Source organism: Bos javanicus, chromosome 7 (genome assembly GCF_032452875.1).
Source record: "Bos javanicus breed banteng chromosome 7, ARS-OSU_banteng_1.0, whole genome shotgun sequence".
Lineage (NCBI taxonomy): Eukaryota > Metazoa > Chordata > Mammalia > Artiodactyla > Bovidae > Bos > Bos javanicus.
In genome coordinates this window covers 43,521,495-43,546,877 of record NC_083874.1, presented here as the reverse complement: position 1 = coordinate 43,546,877, position 25,383 = coordinate 43,521,495, and the positions used below count along the sequence as shown (strand labels likewise).

Here is a 25,383-nt window from a genome sequence, read left to right as displayed (position 1 = left end):
GCAGCTGTGTTGAAGTGACAGGGGCCCCAACTCTACAACCTGAGCCCCCAAAGTGTCTGCTGTTGGGGGGAGGGTGGCATTTGCTGCCTGTCACCCACACTCTGGGACAGACAAGGTCCCTTCCTTCAGTGAGGTGAGGTTGGCAGGGGAAATAGAGGACAAACAGATAAACAAATCACCAGGACAGGGTCATGGGTGCTAGAGATGTGATGGAGACGCCTTTGGGTGGGGAGGGTCGGCAGGAGTCAGCGGAGACAGATGCATCTGAATTTCCTCTGCAGGGCACTGGAGAGCCATAGACTGCTCTTGAGCAGAGAGAAGAGGAGTGTGATCTGATTTTTGTTCTTGAATGTTCCCCCAACAAGTCCAAGTCTGCAGGCAGGCCAGGAGTGAGGGAACGATGCACCAGGCAGAGGGCACAGAACACAGGGAGCAAGCCAGCCTTGAGCATTTTAGCCCGTGGCTGGCTGGTGGGGCTGCACATGGAGGGCCGGAGAGCAGGGGCGTGTCCTGAGGGGTCAGCATGTCCTGAGGGGTCAGCCTGAGTTCTCCCCACCCTCCCCAATCGCTACAGGGCCTCCAGACAGCTCCCCTCCTGCTTCAGCCTTGCTCTCCTCATGGGCACAGGCATGTTGGTGTAACCCTGAGCTGCTGGGACATGTCACCTGTACATCAGCTCCCGGGGCCCCGGAGACCCCTAGACCTAGGCCCGAGCCCCTTGCCTGCAACCCCGGCCCCACCACCCACCGGCGTCCCCTCTCAAGCAACATCTTCATTACGGAGCCGAGTTGTTTAAATAAATGAATTAATATTGACGAACCATCAGTGACCTAATAAATGATTAGTTAAGGCGCACATACATCACGCCGCGGGGACGCCGGGAGCCCTTAATTACTGCTTCTGAGGGGCCAGCAGGGCCATGGCCATTGCCCTGCACCCCTTCCTGGCCCTGGGCTCCTTCCTGGCACCCCATTCCTCTGCATGTCAGGGACTGGGCAGGAAGGCAGATTGTGCTGTCTCTCCATCCTTCTCCAGTTCAGATATTCACATGGCCTCAGAACAGCCTCATCGCAGCCACCTGGCCTCCTCCTATCCCCAGGGTTCCTTCCCTCCCTGAGCCCAGACAGCCTCACCCCTCCATCACTCTAATGCCTCCTGGGGTTCCCCAGTGAAGTCAACAAAAAGACTGCAGACCTCCCCACGGTCCACGGGTCCCCGCAGCCCAGCCCGGATGGTGTCGGTCTCCCTCCTTTTCCCACCTCCTACCTCACTGCTGCCCCCTCTGGACCCAGGCCACCCTGCTCACCTCAGCCTGCAGCACCTGGGATGGATCTCGAAGGATATGTGGGGTAGGACCACCCCAAGCCCAGGCCCAGAGGCAGCGAGGGGGACACCCAGCCCCAGGGGTGCTAGCCCTCCTCTGGTACAGCACCCCTGACTGCCACTGCCCCAGCAGGATGTGAGTGGAGGGCCTGAGGGAGGCATCATACCTGAGGGACTGGTGGATTCATTCATTCTCTCCTCTCCCACCATCTGGTGTCTGCTTACCATGGTTGCCTGGGACCCCAGACTGAAGAACACAGCCAGACAACAGACTCTCCCAGCCTGCATTCAAGTAAGGGCTAAGCCAGTCTCTGGCTTCCCAGAAGCCCAGCCCTTTGGGAGTTTACAGCCGGGTAACACTGTCCAGAGAGGGCAGGGGCTGGGCCAAGGCCACAAGGCCCAGCAGCCTCAGACCCCGCTCTGGGAGGGGCGGCGGGTGTCTGCGGAGCTTCTCAAGTCATTGTGGCTGGGAGGTTGTGGGCTGTCCTCTCCTGCCCCCAGGGGTTCTTCATGTCCCAGAGGCTCTTCATGGCTGGGGGCTGGGCACCTGGAAAGGCCACGGCACAAGCACCTGGGAGGGCCTGGGGAGGGGGTGAGCCGGACCTGAGAGGTAGGGAGATGTGACTGCAGCCAAGCCCAGAGACAGGGAAGCAGAGACAGGGGCAGAGAGACAGAGGAACAGGGAAAGACAGATGCAGAGAGACACAGGTTTACGAAAGGGCACGGGGAAGGCAGCTGGGAGAGGCCCACACTGCACTTTGCAGGGGTGACTCCAGGAGGACAAGTGGGCCCCTCACCCCTCCTGTGGCCCAGCCCCCAGGCAGTCCTTCCCATGGTCACCCCTGGGCCTTGACCCTACATTTCTAATTTATTAAAAAACAATAAATTTTAAATATTTGTTTATTTAAATTTTTAAATATTCATTTTAATTTATTTGGCTGCACTGGGTCTTAGTTAGGGATCTAGTTCCCTCACCAGGGATGGAACTGGGCCCCCTGCCTCCGGAGCTTGGAGTCTTAGCCATGGGACCACCAGGGAAGTCCCCCATCTGCATCTATTAAGTGCCTGCTGTGTGTGTCCGTGTGTATATATATATATATGTGTGTAGAGCCCTTCTGGTTGGCTGGTCTGAGGTCCCCTCCCTGTGAGAGGGCAGGGGCATGCTCCCTTCCCTGGACCTTCTTCTCCTGAGACCCTTCCCACAAGGATCAGGCCCCTTCCCTGTGGGTGGTCCCAAGGTCACACTGTCTGGTTGTAGCCCTCACCTGGCTTGTCCCACTTTTGCCTGAACTGTCTCCTGGCTCCTCCTGAAAACTCTGGGAGACACCTGGGCCCCTCCCTGGCTCTGGGCCTTAGTGTCTCCACATTCAGAACCTCAGGACAAGAGTTCAACCCCTTTCCTCAGAGACAAGCTGAGGGTCAGACACAGATGGATCTGGGTTTAGAATCTCATCTTCTCAGCTCTAAGAGAAAGCCCCCCACCTCCGTGACCCCATTTCCTAGTTTGTAGACCAGGTTGGTCATATTTCCAGCCTCACGGGGATGTTGAGGGGATGAAGGGGGTAACTGGGGCATACAGTTAGCACTCAATAAATGCTGGGAATGATTGGATAATAGAGGTTTGCAGAATGATGAGGCTGGGAGGGTAATCAAGAAATGACATCCAAGGACTTTCCAGTGGTCCAGCGGCTAAGACTCCACACTCCCAATGCAGGGGGCCTGGGAACCAGATCCCGCAGGCTGCAACAAAGACCCAACTCAGCCAAATAATTAAATACAATTTTTAAAAAAGAAGCTGCTGCTGCTGCTAAGTCGCTTCAGTCGTGTCCGACTCTTTGCGACCCCATGGACTGCAGCCTACCAGGCTCCTCCATCCATGGGATTTTCCAGGCAAGAGTACTGGAGTGGGGTTCCATTGCCTTCTCCATAAAAAGAAGCTACATCCTGTCTAAACTGTTATTTAATTTGCTGCTTGATCCCCCGGGTGGGAAGATCCCCTGGAGGAGGGTATGGCAACCCACTCCAGTATTTGTGCCTGGAGAAGCCCCATGGACAGAGGATCCTGACGGGCTACAGTTGGACATGACTGGGTGACTAAGCACAAGCACGGTTACCATTATTGCTAAGTACTATTATTTAGTCAATTGACAAACGTTCACTCTAGGAGCATTTGGAACTGGGCTTCAGGGCGCCTCCAGTGTGAACGTGGGTGGACACAGGGATCCACTTTTACTGCAAGTCCTGCAGCTGCGCTCAGGTGAGGGCGGTGAGGGTTGCGCCTGTGCACACAGTAGGTGGTCAAGGAAGTCACTCGTGGTCTCACGCAAGTGGGCAGGCTCGGATGAGTGGAGCTTTCTCCCCAGGCTTCAGAATTTGGTAATGGCAGTGGCGCCCCAGCCACAAACTTGGTAGCCCATCAATCCTTCCCACTCTTTCCTCCCTGCTCACCACCTGCTCAGCCCCCATTTGGGGAGGGGGTTGTAAATCTGCCTCAGACCAACCCACCAAGCTCAAATGCCTCCCAGAGGCCTTTGGGGTTGCATACAAAGTAGGGTTGGTGGAAGGGCTTGTCCCCACAAACTAGTCTCTTCCCTTTATAAGTGACTCACCTGGGAGGTGCCCCAGGAATCAGAGGGGGAGGGGGGCGATTCGCGGGGAGGGAGGAAGCTGAGTGTTCTAGCTCAGCCCCTGAGGCTTGCAAAAGCTCAGGCCTCAGTTTCCCCATCTGCAAGATGGGATCATAGAGTCCCCCACCCCATACCAGTTGTCACAGTGATCAGAGTGGACTCTGATAAAGGCTTTGTAGGACAGCGGGGTTGATTATTTATGATAATAATACCATTTAATGACGTTTTTCTATATAGTGACTGTTGAATTCACACTCCTCGCATACATGAGGCGCTCAATAAATGTGCTGGACAAAAGCGCACCCCTCTGTGTGAGCGCCAGTTTCCTACTCACAAAACGGAGGAATCGATTATCCACCCCTAGTATCTGGAGCACAGGGCCGCCGGCACCCGCGAAGCCCCCAGCATCGAGCCCCGGAGACCCAGCCCCAACGTCCTATGGGGAGCCGTTTACAAGAAGCCTGCTTCCCCCAACGCGGCCCCCGCCTGGCTGCCGTTCCCAGCCGGGATAATCTAATCGTGTTTCCAAGGCTGCAATCGATAACCCCGAGGCCGCGCCAAAACGAGTCTCTTAAAGGGCCAGCAGCCCCGGCCGGCGGGGAGGGGGTCCCCAGCTGCCCCCTAGTGCCTGCCGCAGGGTGGGAAGGCCTTGGGTAAAGAAAGTCTTTTGCATCAACAGAGCGCGTCGCAGAGCCCCCACCCCTGAGGCTGTGTGGTTCTGGGCCAGCAGCCTGACCTCTCTGAGATGGAGGTGGTTCCTTTGGATAGAGGGGCCCAGGAGGCCCACCGCAAAGCCCCTCCACATCTTCACCTCCCGGATGGGGAAAGTGAGGCTCGAAAAGAGGAGAACACGAATGAGGTTATCTTCTGTGCTGTACTGCACCCCTAGCGTCCCCAGTCAGCCTGCGGAGGGCTCCCCGACCCCTCACGGCTCCCTTGGCCCTGCCTCGCTTCCCCCGGGGGCCAGGGCTACCTGTGCCAGGATCTATACAAACGCATTTAGTGATCAATGTTCTCACAGGCCAGGTCCATCGACCTGTGCCCAGGGCCCCCTGTGGCCCTCACCCCTGTGGCTGCTCTGCTAAGCTGTCCCCACGGCCGCTGAGGAAGGGAGAGAGCCCATTCCTTCTGTCGTGTTTGGGAAACTTCCATGGCCTGATCCCAAAGGGGAAAAACCTAAAGACCCCTGGAGGTAGACTCTTCAGAGCAGTGATGGTAGAATGTTCTAGAAGTGGTGATGAGAGGGGTATATTCTAGAAGCATTGATGGTGGGCTATTCTAGAAGCTGTGACAGTGCGCTATTCTAGAAGTGGTGATGGAGGAATATTCTAGAAACAGTAATGGTGGGATATTCTAGAAGCTGTGACAGGGGGGTATTCTAGAATTGGTGATGGGGGGAATATTCTAGAAGCAGTGATGGCAGACTGCTCAGTAGCAGTAATGGAATCTTCCAGAAGCTGTGATGGCAGCCAACTCAGGAATGTGGACTTGCCCGGCGTGCTGTGGACACAGCCCTGGTTTTCAGGGCCAGCTGTGACCAGGGCCCAGTCAGGTGTCCTTGTTATTAGCTGCAAACTGGGACAATGACTGAGCCTTCCTCCAGGTCCTCGCACGTAGTGACTAGTGCTGGGAAGAACAGGCCTGGGAAAATCTTGGAGTCAGTATGTGCCCAGGGCTCACTTGACCTCTTACTCTGCTGACCACACCACCAGAGACCCTCTCTTCCTCTCCACGCCTCGCCACCGCTGCCCTGGCTGAGGGACCCCTGTCCTAACCCCACAACATCCCTCCAGCCCAGACCCCAGGCCTGACCCCACTTCCTTGTCACCTTCCGTGTCCAGGGTCGGGGCTACCCGGGTGAGAGGAGATTGATCCAGCTACTGACCCCATGGCCACTGTTGCCAAGGAGATGGCCCCCTGTGGCTGGGGGTATGGCCAGGCCAGGGGTGACCAAGGGACAGAGGGAGGGAGGAGAGGGAGCTAGGGATAGAGGGAGGGGATAGACAGGCAGAGGGAAGGACAGGCACAGGGGAGAAGCACAGTAGAGGGATACACTGCTCATATCAGAACCTCCTGGGCAGCTTGTCAGCTCTGCCAGCCGCTGCAGGGCACCCAGGAACTGGCATTCACCCCTCCCTGGAGTCCACTTTTTCTGCACCACCAGTGGGCTTTTGTCTGTACACTTGGCCTGGACCACCCGCGATCACCCTGCCTCCATGGGAGCCTCTTGTTCATTCACCCCCAGGAGACCAGGTGAGGCATCCTAGAAGAGGGACCAATGGAATAGGGCCCTACAGGATGAACAGAAGTTTCATGAGTGGAGAGGGAACCATTAGGGAGAGTGATGGGAGTGGAGAGGACGCGGGGGAGGCCAGATATCAGGCAGCCTCTGCCATGGTGGAGCTTCTCCAGGGCTGGCTGACAGTGGCTGGGTTGTAAGAGCATGGCATAGATTCCCATAATCAAGGGGACCGTGGGTTGTGTCCTTCTGCCAGTTTCTCAGGTAGGTGTCCCTGGGATGCCAGAAATCAGGGGTGACATCACAGAGTATGACTCCTCATGGGGGACAGGCAATAGCCAAGACCCAGATTAGGACAAGAAAGGAAAAAAACAAGCTTTCCTTGTTCTTGGACGTGGTGGAGGGCAGCACTGGCTGGAGGTGACATTGAGCTGGGGACATGTCAGCAGGGTCCTGGGAAAGTTGGGCCAGGAAGAAAGGCCACAGCAAAGGCCCAGATGTCAACACAACCAGACGCTCCCTGTCTCCTTGTAGGTGACATGTGACACTTGCAGGTGACACGGAGCCTGTTGACCACCAGCGGGAGGAGATTGGGTGGAGGCCAGAGAGGCAAGAACGGGAGAGCAGGGAGGGGGCAAAATGCACATCAGGATCTCAGGGAGGACCTGTTAGAGATGTTCTGACAGCTGACTGGTGGGAAGGCATCCTGCTGGGAGCAGTGTCTCTGAAGGGGGACTTGAGTGTGGGCTGTGGCTGTAAGCACAGGTACATGCATGTGTGTGTTAGTCGCTCAGTTGTGTCTGACTCTGTGACCCCATGGACTGTAGCCCACCAGGCTCCTCTGTCCATGGGATATTCCATGGGGGTTCTCCTCCAGCGGATATTCCCTACCCGGGAATCCGGGTCTCCTGCATTGCGGGCACATTTTTTACTGTCTGAGCCAGCCACCAGGGAAGCTCTAACATGGAGATAAACATTAACATCCCTGAGCACACGTGTGTATGTGTGTGCCCCATCACAGCGCACACATGAGCATGCACATGTGTAAACACGCAATAAACATGCCAGAATATGTGGACACGTGTTTGCCAGGACTTGCGCATCTGCAGAAATGCCGGGCAGTACGTGGAGACGAACAGATAGGACTCCGCTCGAGGGCAGGCAGACAGATGGATGCACAAAGGAAATGTGGACGTCTGGTTATGGCTATCCCATGTGCACACGCGTGGATAAACAGGCCTCACAAGTGCAAACAAAATTATGCCCGCCTGTGCCCGGACGCGCCAGGTCTTGAGCACACGGTACCCAACCAAGCTGTTGCAGGGCAATGTAAACACGTTCGAGCACATGAACACTCCAGCGTGCTGGTAGAATCGAGCGCGTGAGCACAGCTGAGAGCTGCGTACACGCGAGCACAGTGCGCTCACACGTGCTAGATCCCAACCGGGCACGCGTGGACATCGCAAGCGCAGCGAGCACTCAGAGCCCACCGGCACCGGGCACGCGCGTGCGCAGACGGCCACCGCGCACAGCAGGCCTCCGCTGGTTTCTGGGCAGCGGGCGCCCCCTGGTGGACACTGGCCCCGGGGCCCCCCAGTGCGTTTGTCCGGGGCAGCGTAGGGGAGTCTCCCCAGTCCCGCGCTCACACCTCGCATCGGGTCAGGCCAGGGGTCTGTGTGGACATAAAATGTTCAGATTAGGGTGACAATGGAACGAGAAGGTTTGGAGCAGTCACAGGCCTGACGGGAGGGGTCTGGAGAGGGTCAGGACAGGGCAGCCGGGTCGGGCCTCCATTTCCTTCCTCATCATTGAAGCCTCTCCATCCTGCCCATTGCTGCCCGCGCCCTCAGGCCCGGAGACTCTGGCCCGCCTCCGTATCCCTGCAACCGGGGACTTCCTGGGTCCCCCAGCGCGCGATGTGCTCCTTGGAGTGGGGGCTGCGAGGCGGAAGGAAAACCTCAGACCCACCTCAGGGCACCACCAGGTGGCAGCACGCGCCCAAATGCGCACCTCTGGCCTGAACCGCCGCAAGGACCCCAAGCCCCCATGGTCCAGCCCCCATCCCCGCGGCCAGTGGGAGGGGAGTGGTCTGAGGGGGCACCCTGTGTGACCCCGAGCACGCGGCCTCTCCAGCCTGTCCCTCGGTTTCCCAGTTTCGGGATGGGGACCTGGAGGTGACAGGGCTAAACAGGCGCGTGGGCAGGGTGGCCTGGAGGGCCACAGCAGAGGTGAACTTGTAGGGAAAGCAGGAGCACCTGGAGCATGTGCAAGGGGGAGCTGGAAGGAGTCCTGAGGCTGGGCTGAGAGAGCCTAGGGCCACAAGTGGGGTCAGAACGCTCGCCCCCCCACCGGGGCTGCGGGGAGTCGGGGAGGGGGGCGGGGGGCGGAGTGGGGTTTCCAGCCTGAACTCAGGAGATGGAGATGATGCTGGATCCAGAGTCTATGACGGAATCCAAAGATTTTATGGCAGAGTCTGATCCTCAGTTCTCGACTTTCCCACCATGGGATGCTCAGGATAGAGCTCCCGACAGAAAATTCCAGACTCCCCATTGCCCTGCTGCCCCCAAGGTTGATGCCCCAATTTCAAGAGCAAAGACACAGAGACTGGGGGACCCCACCCCTGTGACCCAAGGGGCAACGGTTGAGACGGAGGGACCGGGATCCTGTATCTGGGGACCCAGGACCCCCTCCTCACTCCTGGTAAGGAATGCCCCCTCCTCACTCCTCAGCAGTTCCAGCGTTTCTGCACCTTTAAAACAATGTGGCAGAATTAGCAGCTCTACCCTCATTAATATGCAAAAATGCAAATCAAGGGGTGAACAAGCCACAGCCCCCCTGGGGATATTTCCCTGGTGTTGGAGTCTATTGTCAGGGAGGTTTCAGGGGATAGCTGTACTGGCAGACGTTGGGGAATGTAGATACTGGGCAGTCAGGGCCCTGGGGAGGCAGTCACCCTGCTTCCTGCTCACCCCTAGTGCCCTCCTGGCTGCCGGCACAATTCCGGGGTGGGGGAGGGGTCTTCACGTGGGGCGGTGGGCAGATCGGTCTGCTTTGTGACCTGGGGTTGAGGACCCAGGAACTTGGCTGAGGGTTGCCCCAAGCATCAGGGCCTTTGCATTGGCTGGGCCTCTCCCCACCCCACCCCACCCCCCTGCAGGATCACTTCTGGCCTATGTATCTCCTCCCTGGGACTCTCTAGTGTCACTAAGGTAAGGGAACTCCCCCTCAAGGACAGGTTCAGATGCCTGTAAAGTGGCTCCTTAGTGACTGTTTCTTCCCAGACTGGCTGTGGCCCACCCCACCCCTGGCCCAGAGAGGGTGCCCACAGACTTTGCATCTGGGAAACTTGCCCAGGGTCCCCCAGCCCACAAGAGGGGTGTCCCAGGCTCCCCATCTTGGGAGGGATAGAGACCACAGCGGGGGTGCTGAGGTGGGGGTCCTTCAATTCACGTGATCACAGCCAGCAGGTGGAGGTAAAGGGGAGATCCTAATGACCTGAAATGGGGCTAGTCCCCCAGCTCCGATGAGAGACAGATAGACAAAGAAACACAGAGAGGCAGAGACCGAGAAAGACAGAGACACACACAGAGGGAGATGGAGAGACAGAGGCAAAGAGAGAAACAGAAAGAGAAGAGACAGAGGCAGATAGGCAGAGGGAGATATAGAGACAGAGGCCAAAAGAGAGAGACAGAGAGACAGTCCCAGGGCAGCCCCACCCCGCAGAGGTTCCTAACTGGCACAGGGCCAGGCACCAGCTGCTGCTCCCCCTCCCCCACCTCCCACTCACACTCCGAGTGGGGGTTGGGCTCCAGGAGCCCCAGCTGCCGCTGCCACACACACAGGCCCCAAGACCCGTTAGGCGCCCCACCAGCTGCCCTAGGACCCCACAGCCCCCTGAGCAGAAGGAAATGCCTTTGCCCTGGTGGAGAGGGGCTGGGCAGAGGTGGGGGGGCGCTTCTAAGTGCCTCTCCCTGTCTGACCTCTGGCCTCTCCCTCTGAGTCTCGATTTTCTCACCTGTGAAATAGGGACCACTGTCTTCTCCAGCCTCTCCACTGGGTGGGCTGGACTCTGGGGACAGCCTGGGGGATGGGGGGCATTTGCCCTGCAGGAACTGGGAGGGGGGACATTGAGCAAGCAAAGCTGACAGTCTTGGGGATGGATGGGCTGAGGAGAGAATGAGGGAGAGAGGTGCTCTGGGCCAAGAGGCCAGCCATGCAAAGGCCCTGAGGTCAGCATGAGTCATGATGTCCAAGGAGCAGGGAGGGGGACGCCAGCATGGCTGGAGGGTCACGCCAGCATGACTGGAGGGTCTAGGGGGGAGCTGGCTGGAGCACACCCTGTAAGTGACCTCAGTTTGCTCCTGCTCTGGATTCCTCCTGTACCCCCACCCCAGGGCCTGCCTGGACCCCAGCCCTGACTGCAAGTGTTGCTGCCAGCCTGACACAGCCAGACCCCCAGGCAGGGAAGGAATTAGGAGCTGGGGAGTGAATTTCTTATTCTTTGTGCCTGTGTGCAGGCCTTATAGGTGATGCACCGAGGGGTTAGGAGCCACTTAGGCTGGCAGGGGGTGGAAGGAAGCCTAGGAGCACTGTGGGGCCAGGCTCCGCCCACACATCAGGGTCAAGGGAAGGCCAAACATGAGAAACCAAGAACCTGGTGGTTCTGAGTCCAAGGCATGCCCTCCACACTTCTCCAGGTTCCCTGCAAAGTGGGGGAAACTGATACCTTTAAAGGGGCAGTTCTGTGACCCGCATGACCCAGTTCCCCTGTGCAGTGCCCGGGGCCGTCCCTGCCCCTGGGGAAGGGGCCGCCCCTCAGCGCTCCCCCAGCACCTGCCAGGAGACCAGGCAGCCCAACCTGGCCCCTGGTGGGTGGTGAGATCTCCAGTCCCCTTGAACTGATGAGAACTTGGGCTCTGAGTGAGGAAGTACCCATGCCAGACTCTCTTTGCAGTGCTCCCTGTACTTGGCTCAGGCTCAAGGTCACCCAGGGGGGCCCTCCCCAGAGCACCAGGGGTTTTCCCCAGAGGACCCAAGGGGCATCTGGAAGCCTGCCCCCTCCAGGGAACTCCCAGTGAACCCAGTTCCTGAAAGGAATCTCGATCTCCCCAGTGGAAACCCACCCCACCCCCTCCCATGGCTCTTCAGAGACCCAACCTCAATCAGGGATTGACAAACTAAACTTTCTTTTAATTAAAAAAATGCCAGAATGTACACACTCACACTGAAAACACAATCCAACCTCTAAGTTCATCCCACCTCATGAATATAAATATAAAATAAGAACTGAAAGTTCCCCCCCTCCAACTCCGCACCCAGAGTAACCGCTGAACCCTTGGGGCATTTCCTCCTCCTGTGTTTTTTCGATACACACATTTTTGCTTCACACAAACTGTGCTCCCAAAATGGTGCTGTGGGTCTCGAACTTGTATTTAATCTGAACAGTCCACCTCAGATGTCCTTGGCTCAGAACATGCATGCAACACTCCCCTGCCCCATCAAGCAGTTCAGTGATCCCTGTTCAGCCACGGCTGGGATCTTCTCTCTCATCCCTGGTAGTTGGTATGTGCTGTTTCCGAGTAATAGCTGCCACAAACCACATTCTAATGAACATCCCTGCTTGCCCTATCATTTTTAATAGATTTCTGAGTGTTAGGGCTGGAATTAGAGAGGGAGTCCAAAGGGATGTAGAGCTTCTTCATTAATAAGCACCCCCTCAGAGGACCTCCACACTTAGCTTCACTATTGCAGGATGTGACCAATCTTTTATCATTTTGCCAACTATCAGAACAAAATGTGGTTTCTTATTTGCATATTTGTTTACATTTCTTTCGTCATGAGTGACTTTAAGCTTCCTTTTCTGTCTCTCCAGCAGCCATTTGTGTGGCTTCACATGTGAACTAATTGTTCCTTTCTTTGTCCAGTTTTCCATTTTGGTGGGTGTTTTTTTTATTGATTTGTAGCAACTCTTTGTATATGAAGGGACATAAATCCTTATTCTGTTACTAGGTTGAAAATAGTTTCTTTCCATATGTCACATCTCATCAGTGCGTGTGTGTGCGCTAAGTCACTTGGTCGTGTCTGACTCTCTGTGACCCTATGGACTGTGGCCTGCCTGGCTCCCCTGTCCATGGGATTTTCCAGGCAAGAAAACTGGAGCAGGTTGTCACTTCTTACTCCAGGGGATCTTCCCAACCCCAGGATCGAATCCTCATTTCCTGTGTCTCCCATATTGGCAGGTAGGTTCTTTACCACTGCACTACCTGGGAATTCCCATCTTGTCTGTCGGTTTGTTACCTGTCAGAAGCATATCTACAGAGTCACATTTGAAGATTTTTGTCCTTTTGTAGCTGTGGCCTTTGTGCCTTTTCCACCCCTAAGGAAGGCAAGGAGGTGGGGGGAAATGGGCAGCCAAACTTTTCAGTTTCCTCCCATCCCTGGAGCACAGAGAGCTCAGCTGATTAACAGATCCCCCTCCCCCCAACATCTCTGCTACCTGTGCAGCACCAGTAGGGATCCCAGGAGATGCCCAGCAGAAAAACTGCATCATGTTAATGGGTGACCCCATTGACCTGCCCCTTGTAAACACCCACCTAGGGACTCAGCCCTCAGAGGGTTCTGGGGTGCAGAGCTCCAAGATGACACATCCAGCCATGCACCCTGGGGTCTTACAGCCAAGGCTCATGGTGGGGAGTGGGAGATGGGACTTGAATCTGTTGGCAAGTTGGGCCAAGGGGCTGGGAGCAGAGCTCATGGGCTGTGTGCTCCCCTAGACATCCACCTGCCTGGCTCCACATCTATCCCCAAGAACCAGGAGCCCCACTGGACCTAAGCTGCCTCTCTGCTACTCCCCGGGCCTGCGCTGTCTCCAGGATGCTCTGAGCCTCATGGGGCAACAATAAGCAAGAAAGCCTGGGCCTCGCCCTTGGGGGCCCTTGATCTGGTTCAAGTGATAGGGTGACAGAAATGGCAAAAAAATGAATGGTGACAGGAGTTATAAGAGGGGAAGAGGGCCTGGCCTGCTATGCAGGCCAAGGAGGCTTCCTGGAGGAGGCAACACAGAAACTGGGGCCCGAAGGATGAGAAGGAGAGAGCCAGGCACAAGTGAGAGAAAGGATGACCCAGAAGGAGGGCACAGCCAGGGCAAAGGCTTGGTAACTTCTGGTGGAAAAGGGGGAAGGAGAGACCGGTGTGCGGTCCTGGCCCCACACAGGGTGGCCAGGACTGGGGTGGATGCCGTTCACTGCCAAGTGCTCTCCAGGGCCCCCAGCACACACTATGGAATGGGTTTGATACCCCAGGCCACTCCCAGCCCCAGCCCCATGCCCTCTTCCTGAGCACCCTCGCCAGCCTGGGACCAACTCAGCATTTCAGGTTCAGCTCCCCTGTCTCCAAGGAGACCACACTGCCCCCATGACTTTCCCCAGAATCCTTGAGTAAAACCCACACACCTTAGTGTGGCAAGGTGCTAATCGCCAGGACGCTCTCGATTCCGAAAGGCGCCAAGGAACAGGTGAGAGCTTCCCTGGTGGCTCAGATGGTGAAGAATCTGCCTGCAGTGTGGGAGAACTGGGTTTGATCTCTGGGTCGGGAAGATCTTCTGTAGAAGGGAATGGCAACCCACTCCAGTATTCTTGCCTGGAGAATTCCACGGACAGAGGAGCCTGGCAGGCTACAGTCAGTGGGGTCGCAAAGAGTTGGACATGACTGAGTGACTAACACACACACGCACTCGAACAGGTGAAGGAGCATGGGCAGGCATGTGAGCCAGGTGTAGGATGCTGGCCCCCCTCAAGCAGGGGCTGGAGCCTTAGTTTCCCTGTCTGAACAATGGGTGGTTCCCGCTGCCTCCCGCAGAAAGCTCAGGAACCCCCATGCCTCCAAGGCAGAGGTCAGTGGGGCACCCCCATGCCTCCAAGGCAGAGGTCAGTGGGGCCACAGGCGTGGGCAGTGGGAATCTGGCAAGGTTTCTTGTCCCCTGCCCTGCCCCCCTCACCCCATCCATCCCCGGGGGAACTGGGCTGGATAATGCCTAGGGGCTGGTTGGGAGGTACCCCATGTTTGCACAAGCTGCCCCGGAATGTGGTGGGACAGGCCCCTGGGGGCCCTGAGTCAGGAGCTGTGGGCACCCGGCCAGGAAGGGGAAGGGCTGCCCTGGACAGGTGGCACCAGCCCTGGGGGTGGACGGGTACAGGGCAGGGAGAGAGGGTAGTGGGGGGCCCGGGTGGGAGAGGTGCAGGGCAGTCAGGCTTGGTCCAGGGTTGGGGGCTCAGCCTGGGCCCAGGGTTCAGTCTAGAATAGAGGCTCAGAGCAGAATTGGGGCTCAGCTTGGGGCTGGGGTTTAGATTAGGGTGGACACTCATTCATTCACTCATGAAGTCCCTCGTGGTCAAGCCAAGGCTCTGTCCCTGGGGCCTGGGCAAGGCAGGAATGTGGACTTCCTGTGCCCCATTCATCTGGTCCCTGGCCCTAAGATATCCTTGCTCCAAAAAGGGCACCACTATTCACAAACCCAGGTCCCCAGCCCACACCCAGCACCCATGGATGGCTGCCTTCTCACCCCCACCCCCAGGTAAGCCTTCCATCACCCCTCAAACCTACCCCCAGTCCACCCAGCTCACTACCCCCAGGACCAACCCTTTGAATCCACCTCCAAATGTAGCCATGGGACCACGTCCCTCTCCTGCTCAGACCCCCACCATGACTCCATAGTGCGCCTGCCATGCAGACCCAGTGCCCCTGACTTTGGCTCCTCTCTGCTCCAATTCTCTGGACTCCAGCCTCATGGAGTCCTAAAGTACACCACACAGTCCCTTGCCCCCTAGGCTCCTTGTTCTTTGCCCACTAACCATTCATCCTTCTGGTCACACCCAAGTGTCGTTGCCCCAGGGAACCCACCCCAGAGAAGGGAACTCACCCCAAACTCTTCCGATAACCCGACAATGGAAAGCATGAAGCTGGGGCTCCAAGCACCCTCCTGGCCCACTGACTCCCCAGGACAAACCAGGTCCAATCACTGGGTCCCCTCCCCTCCTTACGCCCATGGCTCTGAGCACCAGGGAAGGCAGGCTGGGGGGTGGGAGCACGGCCAGCAGAGCTGCTGCTTCGTCCATCATCCGCTTTTCGCCCTCCATGGCCAGCACTTCCTCTTCTGCAGAGGCTAAAAAGCCCCTCACCCCATATCCAGGTAGAGGCCCTGGCCCCAGGCCCAAGCAGCACACCCTGCAGAGACCTCCCTCCCAGAAGCCGGGGAGAATGAATGAATGAATGAGTAAGGGAACCCCAATCAGATCTGTGTGGGAGGAGTCACGGAGAGCATGGACAAGCCAGGGCCAGGCCCCACGGGGGTCCAATGGCCCATCAAGACCCCAGCTCTAGGCAGTTGTCCCCCACCCTGTGCCCCCCCAATTAGGGACCATGAACCGAGGTTTGTGTACGGGGTCTGGCTTGACTGATAAGGGCCCCTCCCTTCCTCCTGGGCTAAGGAACAGCAGGGCGGGGCTGGGTGGGGTGGGAGTGGGAAAGTGCGTTTGGGGGGTCCGTTCACACCCAGGAGAAGGTGCCCACTCTGAAGACAAATGAAAATGATGTCAGAAGAGTGGCCCTCAAGTCCTAAATCCATGGTTAACTGCGGTGTGCCCATCTACTGTCTTCTGGAAGTTTCCATCACCATTCCTGTGTTCTGCCCCAGCGACCCCACTCACTAGTGGGATTCTGTCCTCGGCATGGGTTTTCCCAACCAGAGTTGGGGTTGTCTTCCTCCCAAGGTTCCCAGCCTGGGACAGCACACAGTAGGTGTGACTTGGGTGGAGGAAGGAAGCCCCCACTGGGGGAGGCAGGTCCGTGGCTCCTGCCTGGCCCCAGGCCCCTGGCGGGCACCAGAGGAAAACAAAGGCCGCAGTCAGACAGGCGGGGGTGGGTGGGCTGTGGGCTGCCCTCGAGGGGCCCCTGGCACCAGCTGCTGGCTGCCTGTCCCTGTGCCAGTGCCATGTAGGGCACACCCGGGCCTCAGGGCTGGGCAGAGGCGGCAGCCAAGGCGGGGTGGTGGTCCCCCTTGGGCTGCTCCACCCGGTGACTCAGCCCCAGGCTGGGCCTCCCCAGGGAAGACAATGGTGGCCTGTGGGTGCTGGGAGAGCCTCCTGGCAGGTGTGAGCCCCAGGTGGACTGGACCCCAGGGAGGAGCTCTCTGAACCTCAGTTTCCTCATCTGTATAATGGGTTTATGGGTTTAATCACTCAGGATTGAGGACCTGACAGCTGAACATATGGATAGAAGAAGCACATTTGGGACTAAAACAGCGGGCCTCTGACAGTTCATCTTGCCTTGGAGGAAAGGGACTAGACAAGTCATAATCACCACAGTGATCCAACACCCAGCACCAAGCTTGGCATACTGTTGGTGCTCAATAATTGCATGGCCTATGAATGGATCATTTACCCCCTTCAGGGGGTGTGTCAACTCCAGGAATACTGGCCCCAGCTCTGTCTGTACAGGTTAGACCCTTAGCACTGTCAGGGGAAAGCGTGCTGGCCCACCTTGAGTCGGCTGGGGGTCCAGAGGGACTGCACCCCCAGCCTGGTCCTCAAGAAAGCCTCCCAGGATAGAGGCAAGCCAGAGCAGACCCTGGACTTGTGGCATCAGGTTTGGTGTGGGGAAAGGCTGTGGTCTGGGAGCCCTCACTCCAGAGATTTGGGTATTCCAGTGGGGAGAGGCCACAGGATGGAGGCACATACCCTTGGCACCTACACAGTGACCATCACTACACTCTCCCATTTTCCTGATGGGAAAACCGAGGCCCAGAGAGCGGCAAGAGCTTGCCCAAGTGATCCCAGGAGGGATGAGGGATTTGAACCCAGACCCCCCCAAACCCTCAGTCCCTTCCTGAGGCCTGTGGCACATGGCAGCATTTTGGCGCTGAGGGTCAAGGTGAGGGTCAGCCCGGTCCCCATGTAGCAGGAAGAGGCTTTATTAGGAGCCGGCTGAGCTTCCCTCCTGCTCTGGAGTCGTCTCCCCTTCCCCTTCCCCCTGGGCTCCCACTTTTCTCCCTTGCTTTCAGTCCTGCTCTCTGGATCTAGGGCCTCCCTGACCACCCTGAACTGTGGGGAACTGGGGCTCCAGATGGGGTGGAAAAGCCTTCCAGGCAGACGGCATAGCCATGGCAATGGCCTGGAGGTAAGAGTGAGCCTGGAAGGTTCTGAAGGCCACTGTGGCTGGAGCCACTTGGGCCAGGGGGACATTGTCTTCTTCTCAGCCTGGAAAGGACTCTGATTTTATCTCTGCGGACACAGGGGTGGGGGTGGGGGCATAAATCGTGTTAGAGTGTGTTCATTTTCCTTTATAATAATTATTATTTCCATTCTGTAGGGTCTACGGTTCCCAAAAGCTCAAGAGCTCCTGGCTGTGGGGTGAACTTGGGATCTAAGTGAACTCACAGAGAGTCAGAAAGCTTTGTGAGGTCTCAGCTCAGTTCAATTCAGTCGCTCAGTTGTATCCGACTCTTTTCGACCCCAGAACTGCAGCTGAGACTGTGAGGTCTCAGTCCAGCTCAAACTCAGGCCCAAATCCTATTTAACAGATGAGTAAATTGAGTCTCAGGCAGCCAAAGGCAACCAGCAAGTCAGAAGCACAGAGCGGGTTCCACGCGGAACTCTCAGAACCTGAAACGGAGCTAACAGCCACGGCCGCGAGAGAAAAATAGGTCTGATTCATTCTCTCCGGGCATAGGATGCCCGCTCGCAAAACCCAGCACTAGGGAGCAGACCTAGAAACTCAGATACGACCAAGACGAAGAGACTGTGCGGGCGGCCACGCAAACCCGAGAATAAAACACCAGCTGTTCCCCGCCCCCCACAGCTTCTCGCGGCCTTCAGCTCGGAGAGTCCCGCCTCTTCGCTAGGCCGAGCGAAGTGGGCGGGGGCGGGGGCGGGGCCTAGCCACGAACGGCAGGTAGCCTTGCCAATCATGCTTTCGCTACCTCCGATTGGCCCCGGCCTCTCCGCCTTATCTTTCCATCTCACGGCCCTTCCCACTTGCGTCACAAGTATAGCCTAGCTCTCGTGCGCCTCCGCGCTGAAAGATAGTTCCTGCCCCCGCGCTCCCGCCGTTGGTCGACAGATCCCCGGCGCTCCCGTTCCAGGCGCCGGGCTCCGCGGGTCCGCAGCAGCGTCTAGCGTGCGCGTATGGGCGGCCGGCGGCGGCCCGGCGAGCAGGCGGTGGCGGAGGGCTCCGCGAGAAGCGACGGGGCGGGGCTTTTGGGGCGGGGCCTGGCGTGGACGGGGCGGGGCGCGGGGCAAGGGGCGGAACATGTCTCCCGCCGCAGGAAGATGAGGCAGCGGCCGCGGGCGTAGCGGGCCGGACCGAGCCCAGCGACGCGGCAGGAGGGCACCGCGGACTCCTCGCACGCCGTCTCCGTCAACTCCAGGGCCGCGCGCAGGGCCCGTGGGGCGGACACGCGGGGAGCCGGGCCACGCGCCGCCGCCCACGCGCGCCCCTCGGGGCCGCGACGCCTCTTTGTCCGGGGGGGCCGTTCATGCCACCGCCCCCCGCGCGTTGCGGGCCGGGCCGCACCGAGCAGGTGAGCGCGCTGGGACCCTCCGCTGTTTGGTGCCCAGCGGCCCGGGCCCCTCCGCGCGGCGCCGGGACGCCGGGATCCGGGGACGCCGGGCGGGGGCGGGCTGGGCTGGGGGCGGCGCGGCCGGAGTCATTGTTCTCCAACTTTGCGCGCCGGAGGGGGCCGACGACGTGGAGAGCGCGCTCGGGCCCGCGCGTCCCCGCCGACCGGCACTTCGGGAAAGTTTGCGGAGCTGGGCGGGGGTGACGCGGAGCCGCCCAACTTTGCGGCGGGGCAGTGGCGCGGAGGCCGCGGGCGTCCCCTTCCCCGGGGCCCGGCCGGCGGCGGAGTTTGGAGGGGAGCGAGCGAGGGAGAAGGAGCGTCCTTTTGTCTGCGGGGAAGGTGCGCCGCGCGCCTGCGGGCTCGGGCCGGGGCCGGGCTGGGGGACACATCTGCTCTGCGCTCCGCGGGCGCGGGCGGCGGGTGCGCCCCGAGCTTCAAAGGGCTCCTGGGCCGCGCCGCGCCGCCCGCACCGGCTGCGGGGGGTGGGGTGGGGATTGGTTTCCCGGGCCCCCTTCCCCCCCCAGCCCCGAGGACGACGGTCCTTCCCCTCTCTTCCCAAAGTGGCTTCGAGCCCCCAAAAGTCCTCGTGACACCCTGGAAGTATCTCAGCTCCCCCAGAGAAGCATGTTTCAGCCCCCCCTCAGGTCTGCTTTTAAATCGGTTTCAACCACCCCACGAAGAAGTGCGGTTTCGTACTCCTCAAAAAAAAAGTCAGTTTCACACGCCCTCCAAAAAAGAAAAAGCTTCGCGGGGGAGGGGGTGCGCCGGGGCATCCGTTTCACACCCGTCTCCAGTTGGCAAACAAAGCGGGGGTTTCTCCGCTTCTGAAGTCGGGTCTCCCTCGACCTCGGAACCCTAGCTTCCCTCGTGGCCCCCACGGTTTCTGCTTGCCGCCCCCGCCCCCCTGGGGGCCCGGGAGGAGGCCCTGGAGGGGCTTCCCTGTGTGACTGTGGGACGGGGACCTGCTCTCCTCTCTCTTCTGGGTGTGGGATGGTGCCTGGCAGGTGGATTCCCCCTTATTCTAGAATGGAGCCCCTAGGGACCTTGTAGGGTGGGGGAGACTCGGGTCTTGGGACCCCCTTCCCCCAGGGCAAGAGATATTTTCAAAGTTGCTTAAAAATAATTGCTGGATACATCGTAACAATAAAACAATCTAGGGTGGTGTTTCTCTTTTCAGAGTTCGGTTGTTTTTCGTGGTGGGAAGCTTTGTGGGTCGGTCCCTGCTCGCGGCACCCCCGCTGCCAGTGTAGTCGTGGGACAGGAAGGGGGCTTCGCAGTCTTACTTGTGGATTTATTTTGCTTTGAATTTGGGGGTGACCAGGCCTTCAACGTGTTCTGACAGCTGTTGGGGGGGGGTCACCAAGTTTCCCTTGGGGCGGGGCCGGGTCGCCCCTCCTCCTTCGCGGGGGCGGGGCCGGGGCTGGTGGGAAGCGTGCGGGTGGGAGGAAATAGGAGAGGTGGCGGGGAAAGGGGCGGGTTCTGACCGATCTGGGAAGGGACCACTCCTCCTCGCCTTCAGTGTAACATTTGCAACTTGATTCCTTGGTGGTCGCTGAGGGAGTTCAGGGGATCTGCTCTGTGCTGCCCGAACCCCGTTGTTCAAACTCCCCCATGGCCCTGGGGAGGAGTCTCTAGGGGCCCCAATCCCGGAATCCTGGCTGCAAAGGACCCAGACCCTGGAAGCATTTAGAGGGGCTCTTAAACAGCCTCCCCATCTGACCACCTCGGCCGTCCTCACTCATGCCTCTTCTCTCCTTCCTCCTCCCCTCTGCCTGCACTTGTGGTGGCCACCACGCAGGGCTGTCTCTAGGCCTAAGGACCTGACCCCGGCCCCTCGTTGCCACTGGAGAATGAACCAGTCGCAAAGGATGGCGCCTGTAGGCACGGACAAGGAGCTCAGTGACCTCCTGGACTTTAGCATGGTGAGCGACCCTACCCACCCTTCCTCTCCACCCAGCTCTCCACGGCCCCAGGACCATGGGAAGAAGCCACTACCAAAAACATCTCCAGTATCTGGACCTCAAACTTGTTTGGGTCAAAGGACCCCAGGTGGGGCTGGGGAGATTTGGGGAGCTGCCAATGGATGGGTTGACACCCCTACAACAGGGTGCAGCTTCAGGGCACCTGTCACCCAACTGTATGCTTTGGCACAGAGTGGGTCCAGCCCACTCCTTTACAGCTGGGGAAACTAAGGCCTAGAGTAAGGGTGGGGCTGCCCAGGGCCCTCAGTTCCTCCTTGTGGAGGCTCGGCCCTGAGACCCCAGCTTGCTTTAGGCATGCAGTGATCTTGACAGTGATCTTGCTTCTGACCTATAGGATGGTGTGATCAGGGTTATTCACAGCACTGTCGGTGCATAAAATGGGAGTGCCCAATGCTTCAGTGCCCCGTGTGGAGGCCTTCTGTGAGTGGTTAGAGGAGACACACAGTGGACGTGTAATTGTTCATTTATTTACTCACATGAAAGCCAGTGCGCAGTGTCACCAGGAGCTGGGGTCATAAGTGACCGGAGACCTTGAGAGCAATGCACAGGAATTTGGGGGGATGGGAGTGTGGGGTGTGGCAGAGGATGTCCCTACACTTCCTAGGCAGTGTGCTGCACCAGCCACAGCCTTTTCCCTGGCCAGGTGGATGGAGCTTCAGAGAGGGTGCTGGCTTCCAGAGGTCACATAGCTCAGACAGGCCTGGGGGTGGGGGCTGGAAGCTAGAGCTTCCCTTGGAGGAGTGGGGGCCTTGGTTTGCCCATCTGTAAGGTGGGCTGCCTGTGACAGAAGTAAACCTGGGGACTGTGTGTGGACTTCCTAAATCCTGCCCCTCTCCCTGCCCCACTGAGCACCATTTTGGTTTGATTCTTTCGGTCTGAATTTGATCATCTGCCGGTACAAGGCCTAGGCCACTGAGGTCTGTCAAAAACAAAAGTCCCTAAGCTGAAGCCACCCTGCGGAAAAACAGCCCCCGGGACAGAGCGGCCGCGGCTCCGGAAGGGCCAGGCTGGTATTTTTAAGCCCCGTTTTATTTTTTCCTCCGCGGGTGAGTAACCAGGGGTGCTACTCAGTTGTTTTTTTGTTAAACTGACAAGTCACAGACTATTGGGCTGGAACAGACCAGCTTACGGGTCAGGGGAGGGGGTGGCCCCTTCCCCCTGCCACCCGACAGCCCTAACCACTTGCCCACCTCCCCTTTCTGTCCGGAGGATCCAGACCGCCCCCTCCCCCACCAGCTCAGAGCCAGCAACCCACTTCTTAGATAAGGAGACTGAGGTGGAGTGGGAAAGGTGCCCAGTGTCTATCCTCCGGGGAAACCCAGAACTGGATCTTTTTCACCCTCCTTGTCATCATGGGGGGAGAGGCCCAGAGACAGCCCCGGTTGCGGCTCACAGCTCTGCCTCCCACCTGCCCCATAGAAGTTGACTTAATTTGTTTTCTTAAAACAACCTAATTTCGACTAAAACAAAAGATTTCAAAGGGAAGCATATCTTTGGGGCAGGTCCATGTGAAGGAAATGAGGTAACTGTCACTTAAACACCAGAGAAGAAAGCTGCCCCCAGCTGTTAGGATCCATGTCCTCCTGGTCAGGGGCTTCCTGTTAGATGGGTGGTCCTGAGTGCATGTGGGCTCTGAGCGCTGTCCCCTAGGTGGGCCTGAGGTTGTCCCCAGCCTGATGATGGTCTGGAACGACTGGGGGCTGGGGAGGGTGCTGTGGGCAGGCGCTGGCACAGTGGTTCGACTGTACTCCTCTGAGCCCTGTGCATGCCCACGTGCGCTTGGGTTTCACAACAGCCCACGCGTCCTGAGCCCTGAGTCCCATTTCACCGAAGGAAACACTGAGGCTCTGAGCAGTGTGGGGGCCTGTCTGGGCTGATCACAAGACATGAAGCGCCTACAAGACACGGCCCAGTGCCCCCTGTGGCAAGTGCCACGTCAGCGGCCCCCCGGCACCGTGGAGGATGAAACAGAAATAGAATTGAGCCCCTGCTCCTCCGGAGGGGCTTGACTGATGACCCCCAGACCTGCCCCTCCCCCAGCGCAGGCCTAGGGTCCCCAGCGGGAAAGGAGCCCACCTTAAGGACAAGGCCCTGGGTCCAGTGAACACCGTACTGCCCCCAGAGGGGACACAAACCCGAAGAACCCACATCCAGCCTGGGTGCTCACCTGCCATGAGCCTCTGCACTCACCCTGCCAGCTTAGCCTGTGGCCTCAGTTTCCCGTTCTATAGAATGGGGTGTGCAGGCAGAGACCCCCTTCCTGGTCCTTCCCCAGGCTCATGATGCTACCCCCAACAGTCACACCCACAGATCCCACACCCTCACCGCCTGGTTGGCCAGGGAGCGTTTGGGGGGCCACAAGCCGCTCCCCAGTTAAGTCCTAATCCCTGATTCAGGCCAGTCTGAGTCACTTGGGGCACAAAAAGAACCTCTGAACTCAGACCCTTGGGGCAGGGCAGAACTGTTTTGTTTTTTTCTATGGCACAAGGGTTTGTTGATGTTGGGTTTTCCCAGTTAATGCTGCTAAGCTGTTTAATCTTGAGGGACTTAACACTGTGGGTTTGGGTGAGTGAGTGGGGAGGCTGGTGGGGGTTGGGGGGTGATGTTCCCACACTGGGTGCCCCCACCCTCAGGAGAACTGCCCAGTCACTGGCAGGGAGGGGTACAACCTCGGAGCACAGCCCAGAATGTGGGGCTCCTCCCCGTCCCGGCAGTGGAGCCTGGGTGTCCTTCCCTCACCCTGCCACTCGTGGGGTCAGACACAAGGAGAGATGGAGCCAGGCTGGTCAGGGAAGGTCAGGGTCAGAGGCTGGAATAACAATGCCTGGGGATCCACCTGAGGTATAAATGATCACTTTTATTTAAAGCTGGAACTTAAAAGTGTATCCTTTCTAAGAGTAGGGATTATATCAAGTGCTCCATAGGTTAATTCATCTCTGGAAAGTGGTAAACAGGAGTTTTCGAATCCCATTGGTGACCGTGATCTGGGATGTGCTCCCTGGGGGTGGGGGTCCCAGTGGGACAGGACCCCGGCAGAGCTGTGATCCCCACTTACCTTCTCCCTCCCTCCCTGCAGATGTTCCCGCTGCCTGTGGCCAACGGTAAGAGCCGGCCGGCCTCCCTGGCCGGGACGCAGTTTGGAAGCTCAGGTAGGAGGACCCCACTGCCTCCCGGCTTTGTGTTTGAGGGAGGAGATCGCCTCTTGGAGGGTGGGCCAGGCAGCCCGGGACTGCTACTGTGGGGGGCTGGTGGACCAGGCACCAAGGGAGGAGGTGTTCGGGGGCAGTGCTCAGGCCCACCAGGTGGTGTGGAGATGAGGGGCCTGGGGCAGTGTTTCCAGGCTCCCAGGTAGGCGTGGGATGGGGCAACAGTGAGCCTGAGGGAAGCTGGAGAACCAGCCGTTGTCATGGTCTTGTGATCTGCCATGGGGCTAGGGGAGGGAGTCCAGTGGTTAGCGCAGAGTTGCTGTCCGGGCTAAAGTGGGCACTTGGGCCTCCAAGGTCTCCCTGGCCCCAGTGGGTTCTGGGTCTCCAGTCCCTCCCCAGGGGGTAACCCGAGGCCAGAAGGGGTGTGGTGTGGAACCCCAGCTCTCCGCATCCTGCCCAGCTCCTGGCCGTTCTTGGTCAAGTGTGTATTTGGCACTTTCTGTATACGAGACCAGGCTCTGGGGTGAGCGACTGGCCTGGTGTGCTCTAGATCTGGGGGTTTGAGTGTGCACACGGGATTGTCCCTGCCACTCCTGGATGAGATGGTCACCCCTGTGGCACCAAGTACAGAGGGTGGACAGGGAGGACAGACAGGCCGCAAGTAGCTTACAGCAGGGGTTAGGCAGCAGAGTGCTGGGGGAAAGCTACTCTGTAGCCGGGCAGAAGGGCCGTCTCCAGGGAGATGTCTGAACTGAGGCTTGTGAATGCCGAGCCCCCGGGCAGGACAGTTCCTGGGGTGCTGGAAGAGCAGAGGGAGGAAGGGTGGGCAAGTCGTGGAGGGCCTAGTGGGCTCAGGGGAGGACTCAGGCTTTTCCCCTAGGGAGATGGGAGCCCTGGAGGGCTGTGGGCAGAGAGACGGTTGGGGAGAAGGGCTGAGGGTCGTCTCCTTGGCGCTCTATGTGGACTTTAGTCTCTTTCTATGGCCCTGGGATGGAGGCTGTGTCCTTTCACGTCTCTGAGGTCACGATAGAAGTTTCTGTCTTCTCCAGATTCCACTGAGGTGGCTGAGGGGAGCCAGCTGGAGGTGGAGGGGTTTCAAGGCTGGTTTGTGCTCACTTACCCCCACTCCCTAAAGGTGGGGGTGGTATTGTCTGCTGCTGCCCGGCACTGGCCTTCCTCTCCGCCGGAGGAAGTGGCCTCAGGGCTGGCTGGCGTCCTCCTGAAGTGTGGAAATCCCCACCGGCCACCCTGCCCCCCAAACAACCCTCAGGAGCTGGGGGTGCTGCTGCTTTCCTGCTTCAAGCAGAAGGCCAAGCCCTGGGAGGCTTCCTGGAGGAGGTGGCGCTGTCCTTCCTCCTCAGGAAGGTGAGGTGGCTCCCTCACCTTCCCCCAGGCCTCTTGCTGACTCTCTTCCCTTTTCCAGGGTTCACTTGGGGCCAGGAGCCCCCAAGGA

The 25,383-nt window shown here is 58.6% G+C and overlaps 1 protein-coding gene across 10 annotated transcripts in view; it reads left to right on the top strand.

The window, feature by feature from the left end:
* Positions 1-18,678: 18,678 nt before the first annotated feature.
* The window catches only part of TCF3 (transcription factor 3), a 32,882-nt gene continuing 26,177 nt past the window's right edge, over positions 18,679-25,383 (top strand). For all 10 annotated transcript variants that reach the window (XM_061423427.1, XM_061423429.1, XM_061423428.1 and 7 more), the window contains exons 1-3: positions 18,679-18,763; positions 20,601-20,724; positions 23,861-23,933. In XM_061423427.1, the coding sequence (XP_061279411.1) occupies positions 20,653-20,724; positions 23,861-23,933 (145 nt within the window). In that variant the 5' untranslated portion in view covers positions 18,679-18,763; positions 20,601-20,652. The remainder of the gene's footprint in view (positions 18,764-20,600; positions 20,725-23,860; positions 23,934-25,383) is intronic.